The 9,323-nt window shown below is 39.5% G+C and overlaps 1 protein-coding gene across 2 annotated transcripts in view; it reads left to right on the forward strand.

Moving 5' to 3' along the window:
- LOC121277147 (ints3 and nabp interacting protein) overlaps positions 1-9,094 on the forward strand; it is a 30,774-nt gene extending 21,680 nt beyond the window's left edge. For both annotated transcript variants that reach the window (XM_041186221.1, XM_041186222.1), the window contains one exon: positions 2,045-9,094. In XM_041186221.1, coding sequence (XP_041042155.1) covers positions 2,045-2,140 — 96 coding nt within the window. In that variant the 3' untranslated portion in view covers positions 2,141-9,094. The remainder of the gene's footprint in view (positions 1-2,044) is intronic.
- Positions 9,095-9,323: the final 229 nt, after the last annotated feature.

A 9,323-nucleotide genomic window follows, 5' to 3' on the forward strand; every position in this document is an offset into this window, starting at 1 on the left:
TTCATTCTTAAATATATTCAGTGATTTGCCCTCCACAGCCTCCAGTGCTAAAGAATTTGATAGGTTCAACACCAACTTGAGTGAATAAGTTTCTCCTTATCTCTGCTCTAAATGTCCTACCCTGTATCCTGAGACTATGACCCCTTGTTCTAGATGACCCCCCCCCCCCCCCCCCCCCCCCCCCAGCCCCCCACCACCAAGCCAGGGGGAACATCTTCCCTGCATCCAGTTTGTCCAGCCCTGTTAGAATTTTATACATTTCAATATGATCCCCTCTGATTCCTCTAAATACCAGTGAATACAAGCCTAGTCAGCCTGGTTTCTCCTTGTACAACAATCCTACCATCCCAGGAATCAGTCTGGTGAACCTTTGCTGCACTCCCCCATGGCAGGCATATTGTTTCTTAGGTAAGGAAATCAAAGCTGCGCACAATATTCCAGATGTGGTCTCACCAAGGCCCTGTACAGCTGCAGTAAGACATCCTTGCTCCTGTATTCAAGTTCTCTTGCAATGAAGGCCAACATACATTTACCTTCTGAATTGTTTGCTGCACCTGCATGTTTGTTTTCAGTGATTGGTGTACAAGGACACCCAGGTCCCTTTGTACATCAGCATTTCCCAATATATTACCATTTAAATAATCTGCGCTAGTTGCCCTAAGGCCAGCTTACTGTGATTTCAGAGTAGATTAATCTCAACTGGTAGACAATACAGGGCACTGTGAGAAAACAGGATTTGCTGCATTCACAAAGATTCCAAAAAGAGCTAAGTGAAGGCAGCAGTCATGAGCCTAGATGCATCTCTTTCAAAAGTAACATTCAAAACCTGTGCTTATTTGAACAGACTTTGATTAGTTTTAAATATTTAAGGCTGCGGGTTCCTAGCAATCTGTAACTCCTGTAATGAGCTAACTTTTCTACGTTTCAGGAATGATGACCTGGTGGTCTGCTTTTTTGTTCATGGGATACTGGCAAAACCAGCATTTATTGCCCCATCCTCTGTTGCTTTTAATACTTATTTTTGATTTATTCTCTGCTCAAGTGCTAAAGACGTTTTAATAACTATAGAGTAGGTCTGAAAATTTGAGTTGTAGTCAGTTATCTTCATATCCATGCATTACTCTCATAGATGATCATTTGAGCCCCCATTTGTTGGTTCAAGCGAGAATTAAAGGTTAAAAAGAGCATAGAGTTCTTCATTGTCGAGCCAGCACCTCTTCCACACCGCTTTGAAACAAATTGGTCGTCCATCTCCTTGCTGTCTCTACGATGTTGGTGGCACAGAACAGCTTCTGTGTTTGCCAACAGAGCAGCAGTCATTACACTTAAAGTAGTTAATTGTATAAAAGCACTTGGTGGCATTTAAGAAAGGTGCAAGTATGTTTTTTAAAGCTTCTACAAGTGGAAGCCCATCTACAAGATGCACTGCAGGAGCTCACCAAGACTCCTTAGACAGCACCTTCCAAACCCACGACTGCTATTGTCTAGAAGGACAAGGGCAGCAGACACATGGGAACACCACCACCTGCAAGTTCCCCTCCAAGCCATTTATCATCTTGATTTGGAACTATATCCACTGTCGCTGGGTCAACATCCTGGAACTTCCTCCCTAACAGCACTGTGGGTGTACCTATACCACAGGGACTGCAGTGGTTCAAGAAGGCAGCTCATCACTGCCTTCTCAAGGGCAATTAAGAATGGGCAGTAAATGCTGGCCTAGCCAGTGATACCCACATCCTGAGAAATAATTTTTAAAAAAAAGCTTATTCATTCATTTACCTGAATTAGGGACTGTATTTCAAATTGGCTTGATCATATTTTCTATATTTGAGACATTCCAATCTTGGTGATGCTGCTGTTTAAATATTTAGGCTGATAATGCTGTACTCCTTTTTTTATTGTTTGTAATTAAACCCTTCGGTTTTCTTTTACACCAAGTGCAAGTTAGTTTTTCTGGGAACAAATTGAAACCTGTACTTCATTTTATATTCCATTTGGACAATGTTTAGAAAATCTAACTGGTATTTTTTAATTTGTTCCTCAGCATGCACACGCACATTCATCAGGATATTTCATAACTCAGGACTCTGCATTTGGAAATCTTATTCTTCCTGTGTTGCCACGTTTGGATCCAGAATAACCCAAAATAATGGCTGTCAAACTGACGGGGACCTTTTTTTTATATATAAACAAGACTTCATTTTTCACATCTGAAAGAATATCAGTAAAGAGAAGAGAACGTTAATTGATCTGTTCATCGACTGATGCCATCAGTGGACTGTGAAAGTTCAACTTGCTGAACTTTGTGTATGGATATTTTGTGTGAGAGGAAAAGAAACGGCCAATTTGTGTTTAAAAACCTCATTGTAAAAGTTTGGCTTTGATTTTTTTTTTGGTGACTAGCCCTAGCTTGGAGTAAAATTCACCAACACCAAAGGAAAAGCCAAATGTTCTGTAGCAATTTAAGAGTAACTGACCATAATTTGGATATCTATACAACTTCAACAAACAGTGAGGCCTTGGTTATGCAACCTCTGTTGTGAGAAAAGCAATACTTGATTGCTGTCTGCTGCTTGCGTTTGAATCATCACACAAATGGCCTCAACCTTACATGCTGCTAATTGGACCAGACAAGCTCCTGCTGTCTAAATTGTGCAAATTTAGAAATATACAATTATGAGAGGAAACTTACAGTAACTGTTTCCTAAAAATCTTAGTTGCATATAAATGTATTCTCTCCAGTAATTCAGTTGTGGCTGAAATAATATATTTGGCTTTTAGTGCAGCTATTTAACCCTTTACTTGATGAATGTGATTTTGAGTAACCTGCTAAAGATGAAAGGCTATTTTATTAACTGCTTGCACAAAAAGGTTTTTTTAGTGGTATTTTGTGAAACATCAACAGTATTCACCACTTCTTGCTTTGGTATAATTTTGTTTTTTAACTGAGCTAATAACTTTGGGTGGCTGTACTCAAAAACTTTTAAGTGTTGCAGCAGGCAACATTCGGAACTAGTTCTAGTTTATCAAGCTATTAAAACAGGAAATGCTGGGAATATTCAGGCAGCACCAGTGGAGAAAAAAACAATTAACATTTTCAGAGTGATGACCTTTCATCAGAACTAGATAAAGTAAGAGATGTAACAGATGTATAGAGACAGGGAATGTGGGAGATGGAAGGGTAAAAACCTGTTACATCTCTAACTTTTTCCATTTCTGACAAAAATTCCATTGACCTGAAACGCTAACCATTTCTCTCTCCACAGATGCTGAATGACCTGATGAGTATTTCTAACATTTTCTGTTTTAATTTCAGATTTCCAGCATCTGCACTATTTTCTTTTGTATTAGTTACTTGAGACTATTCCTCCACTTACTTCTCGGTTCACTACTTGCACAATAACTGTTGAGGAGTGTTAAGTTCTGTGTTCAAATCAGAAATGTGCTAAACACAAGATTAGCGATCATATCCCTCATTGCTCCAAATTACCATCTATAATCAGGGGTGGGGAACCTTTTTCTTATCAAAGGCCATTCACACACACATAATCAGTCACAGGCCACACACACAAAAACCAACTTAATTTAACTTTTTGAGAGAATACAGAAACGTTCAACTCACCTTTTAATGTGATGGCCGAGTTTGCTTTTCCTTAATGAACCTTATTGTAGATTCTACGCAGATCACAATTACTGGTACTTCAGTCTGGATTACTGCTGCTTCCAAAACCTCCTGCCCATCACTGCTGTGTTTGCACCAGTATCTCCTCAATGACAGCACTTGCCCTAGATTGGTAAGCAATTGAAACTGGGACACCTCTCATGGGGACATCTCTCACCTGGGTCTATCCTGGGACAGCTCTCACCTGGGTCACCTCTCACCCACGACCAAGCCAGAGCATCAGTCAAAGGAGTTAAAACTGAAGGGAGATTGGACTGGGAAAGGTTCACTTTTTGCCTTGTCAGTTTCAATCTTTAGCTTCAATGTCACTGGTTTCAGTCCAGTTCCCAGATTGTTTTTTCTGGGGTTTAGTTTTGAAATTAGTTCCCATCTCTGTTTAAAGTGAAGGAACTAAATAACCAACAAATGAACTCCAGTAAACCATCTCAAATGTCAGAGTAACTGGTTTCTCAGACTGGTTTGCCCATCGCTTTTAAAGGGCTGGATATTGTTTATTCAGAGAATGGGGCACTCCTCCTTGAATCTCCTGCCTAAACTGTTTGTACTGCGCTTCCCCTGTTCTGGCTGTGTATTTCGACAAAGAAGCCCCACAGTGACTGTTAACCTTTACTCAGTAAATGGTGGAGATGTATGCACCATATGCACATATGTTTTTTGAAATCTCACTGAGGGACAGGGGTTCCCCACCCCGATCTTTAACTTGGTTATGGCAGAGGACTGGGATCAGGTCTGTCTGTCACAGATGGTTTGAGATGTATGGAATTAAAATAATTTCCAAATAAGTGAAGGCCTAATCTAATGGAGAAGGAGCAAAGAAAAGGAACAGCCCCTTCCTCCTCCTCTTTCCCCCCCCCCCCCCCCCCCCCAACCACCAAAAAAAAAATGATTCAGCAATTTTGTCTGGTGAGTTACTGACCACCTTAATGAGCATGATTGCTGCTTTCATCGCTGGTCTGCAGTCTGTAACAAGTTCTCCAGCTGGGGCAGCAATGACTGTGCCTCAGTTGGCCTTGTTTGAGAATAGGCAAAAAGAACAGCCATAACTTTCACTACTGATCACTAACCATCAAGCCTTGCTGGAAGTGTGGGCTTTAAGTGAGGGTGAGACTTGGCATGCTGTGGTTCTTCCTGCTGATGCTAATCAACAAAGCTGAATGGCTGCTTGCAGTCCCAGAGGGTAAAAGGCACTGTGTAATAATGCTTCAGCAAGGAGTTGAAGGAAGGGAGAACATTTTCGTAGAAAATCAATTTAAAAGCAGGAAAAGGACACTATAAAGTGTTCATCTCATTGCTGTTGTCAAAGTTATTTTTGTAGATACCAATTTGTTTATTCTTCAAAGTGCTGTGTCACAAGTTCTTTATAGCAGCAAATTTTCTCCTGTCGTTTAAAAATTGCATTTGTGCCACAGTCATAATTTTAGAGCCAGTGTTATATGATATTATCAGCAAAAGAAACAACCCATTTTTATGCCAACTTGCCCATAACTGTTTGTGCTGCAGATGTGCCTCCTCTCGCCCCTCTTCCACACATCCTTCGATTCCTTTCTCCCTTGTCTTCATCTAGTTTCCCCTTAATGCATCTGTGGCATTCGCTTCAACCAGTCCATGTGATAGTGTTCCACGTTCTAACTATCTGGGTTTAAAAAAAAAGTTCTTCCTGAATTCCTCATTAGACTTATGAGTGATAATCTTGATATTTAAAGCTGTAGTCACAAGTAGCATTATCTTCTCTACCTTTACCTGAGAAAGCCCTTTCATAATTTTTAAAGATCTCTATTAGTTTACCCCTCAGCCTTCTCTCTTCTGGAGAAACATGCCCCAGTCTATTTGTTAAGAATATTGAATGTGACCCAACTTAAGCCCTGGTGACTAACAATCTATTTTAAATAGTAATAGATTGGGTGCCTTTTGTGTTCTGTGAAAATGGTCTTTTGTTTTACAGGTTTACAACATTAGAAATTAGCAATGTTTGTTGAACACTAATTGAACAAAACTTTTGAAGAAAACCAAATGGTAAACCAGAAGGCAAAACCCTCTGGGATGTCAGTTTCTTAACAATAGATCCAGAATAAAACATCTGAGTTCTCACAAAAGCTCATCAACCTGAAACATTAACTCTGTTCCTCTCTCCACAGATGTTGTCAGACCTGCTGAGTATTTCCACCATTTTCTGTTTTTATATCAAACTTCCAACATCAATGATATTTTGTTTTTATAAACTTATCTGTTCCTTTTCATGCGTACAACACAAAGGAACAATTTTTTTTGCATGTGTTTCAGTGACTGTACCCATTTTATTTAGCCTAATTTTATTTAGGTTGACAATGATTTAAATAACCAAGTTCACAGTGGGAAGGTGAGTTTGTGTTCCTTTTTGTCAGTTTCTCTCGGGCACCAGGTGTTTGTGGTTCCTTATAGATTTAAAATGTATTATGAGCCTTCAAGCAGAATGTGGCATATTAATTATCTCTTGGAGCCCAGCATGTATCCATGTGTTCTGGTTCAAAAGGGTGATTATTTCAGTGGCGAGTTGAATCATTATTTCCAGGTATTGTGTCCACCCAGTTTACTAGTGTGTTTCATTAAAATGCTGATGCAATTACTTACCATTTATGATATTTTAAATAGTACAATAAACCTACTTGGTTACCACATTGGATTTTTAAAAAATGTTTCATGCATCCAACCTCTGATCCCAATAGTTTGTACCTTGTTGGTGCTTTTCTCTGTAAAAACAGCATGTCAGCTGCTAATCACACTCCTTTCAGAAACGGCTTCTGAAAAACAAAGCTGAAGTAGTGACACAATTTCTCAAGCTTTTCTACATTGAAGACTTTGGGCTAGCTTAATTTGACAGTTTGGATATATTGGCAAGGATTTTTTGGCTGGTGCTTTGATACAATAAGTCCTTACTCCACATTCTGAGGAGACCCATGAGATGAACCAATATGGAAATAAATATGAATTTTTTTTCCAACAGGCATTTAAGATGGATATCCTTATTACCTGAATGTTTTTTTTTCCTGTTTGAGGGTTAATCTCCCCTTGGGTCCTATCTTTGTCAGAACTGAAAATTCTCAAAGCGATTTGTATTGGCTTGTGAGAAAATATATTTTAAAAAACCTTGTTAGATTTCTGCAGATTTTTAAGCTCAACAGTAAATGTCCATTGAGCATCATCAGTTGGTTCCAAGTCACCTGATTGTAGACTATATTGTTGGTCATGTCAGTCAGCTTACCTTTTATAAAGGCTGTCTTTTGAAAGAGATGTGCATCTACATGGTGCCTTTCATGACCGGGCATCTCAAAGCACTTCATAGGCAATAAGGTACTTTTTGAAGTGTAGTCACTTTTGAATGTAGGTAACGCAGTAACCAATCTCCACAAGACAAACTCTCAAACAGTAAGGTGAGAATGACCCAATCATCTGTATTTAATGATACTTACTCCACTGGGTGATGTAAACAAGTTTCTAATTCCCATTAGATGTCAAGATGGTGGAATATCTGCAATGTTACCTGATCTCTTATGTTGACCAACTTTACTTTGAATAGAATTTATTCAGCTACAAAGCAAATTCAGGTTATGAAATGGCCAATCTTTTGAAATGTAGAAAAAAATACCAAAATGTAGGGGCTTTTAAACAAAATCTTCAGTTTAAATGTGTATCAAGTGGGGTAGTAACAGAAGTAGATCAGAGGCTATTTGTAGGCAAGAGGCTGACTATTTGCTTAACGATTCTGAATTGTCTTCCATCTATTTTCAGTGCATTATGTCAACATTAACCTTTAAAGTAATGAAACATCTCAAGGCACTTTACAGGCGCATTATAAAACGAAGTATGACATTAGGGCAAATGAGATATTAGGTCAAACGACCTGAGGCTTGGTCAAAGAGGGAGGTTTTAAGGAAAGTTTAAAGGAGGAAAGCAAGGTAGAGAGGGGGAAGGTTGAAAGAGAAAATTTCTAAGCAGCTGAAGGTACAGCCGCCAATGGTGGAGCAATTAAACTCGAGGATGCATAAGTGACCAAAATTAGAGCAGCACAGATATCTCAAGGCTTTGGAGATTCCAGAGATAGGGGGCAGCAAGGCTATGGAACGATTTGAAAACCAGGATGAGAATTTTCAAATCAAGATGTTGCTTGACCAGAGCTGATGTAAGTCAGTGAGCACAGGGCTGAAAGGTGAACAGGACTTGCAAAGAGCTAAGGCGCAGGCAACAGAGTTTTTGATGACCTCAAGTTTAGGAAGGGTAGAATGTGGGAGACCAGCCTGCAGTACCTTTCGGTTTTTTAAACTTCATGCATGTTAGGTGACCCTTTGCCAATGCCAACCTGCATTTATTGGAATTAAATGGTCTTATTTAATAATTATTTAATAATTTAAATATTCAATTGGAATTAAAAAGTGTGCTGGGAATGAATCCACTGTTTGTTTTCTTTCTACCTTTTACTTCCCCCGCAACCCCCCCCACTTGTACCTGCCCACTCCGTACGCATGCCTGAGATGAATTAAGGGAGCCCAAACTACCATACCCTGAGGCTGTTGGTGATCATGGACTTCCATTGTATTGGTTCATGATTATGCTTGGCAAAGTATTGCAGTGGTTTGCCATTGCCTTTTGCAGTATGGCTGACCAGGAAACACTCTTCCCACCTGCCATCAGGCATATTGGAAGGATTTACTGGCTGATAATCAACCTGTTTGACTGTGTTATGAGCACACCTTCCACATCCATCAAGTTGTGAGGTGGGACTTGATCCCGGAGTCTCTGGCCCCGAGGTAGGGACTCTGCCACTGCACCACAAGACCTCCACAATACAGGGACTTAAAAAGGTTGAATTATGAGGGCATGTTGCAGAGACTAGGTTTTATATTCCTCTTAAAAGATTTAAGGGGTGATCTAATTGATCCAAGGAATTGATGGAGTAGATAAAAAAAAATTCCCCGGGTGGGACAGCCCAGAACAAGAGGGCATAACCTTTAAAATTAGAGCTAGACTGCTCAAGAAACACTTTCACAGAAAAGGGTAGCGGGAATCTGGAACTCTCTCCCCTGAAAAACTGTTAGGCTGAGGGGGGTAAATGCATATTTCTGAACTGGGACTGATCATTTCGTTAGACAGCTGAATTAAGGTTTATGGAACCAAGCTGGTAGATGGAGTTAAGATATAACTCAAGTCGTGACCTAATTAAATGGTAGAACCAGACTATGGAAGCCAAATTACCTACTTCTGTTATAATGTTATTCTGTTAATAAAAGTTTTAAAAGTAACTTCGCTACATACAATACTCTCTTGCAGCTTTTTAATGCATCCAGTTGTGAATCTTGTCACGAGTGGTGGGGCTGAAGTTTAAAAAAAATGTATAAGCTGAATATATTATGTGCAAAATTAAAAAGTACTTGTTCCATGGCCACCTGCTCTCATTCTCTCTCGTTCAGTCCTTGTGAACTGTGTTTTGATCATATATTTTTGTGAGCCACTTTGTGTTCCTCCTCCCTTTTTAAATGACTGAAACCCAGTTGAATAGTAATAATTATTTCTACCCCCTTGACTTCAACTGGTGTAACAAAAATGCCTAATCTGTTAGTGCATCATGCTGCCCAATATAAATCATCCCTAAGTTGTCTACCTCTATGAT

The sequence above is a fragment of the Carcharodon carcharias genome, chromosome 4 (genome assembly GCF_017639515.1).
Source record: "Carcharodon carcharias isolate sCarCar2 chromosome 4, sCarCar2.pri, whole genome shotgun sequence".
In the NCBI taxonomy this organism is placed as follows: domain Eukaryota; kingdom Metazoa; phylum Chordata; class Chondrichthyes; order Lamniformes; family Lamnidae; genus Carcharodon; species Carcharodon carcharias.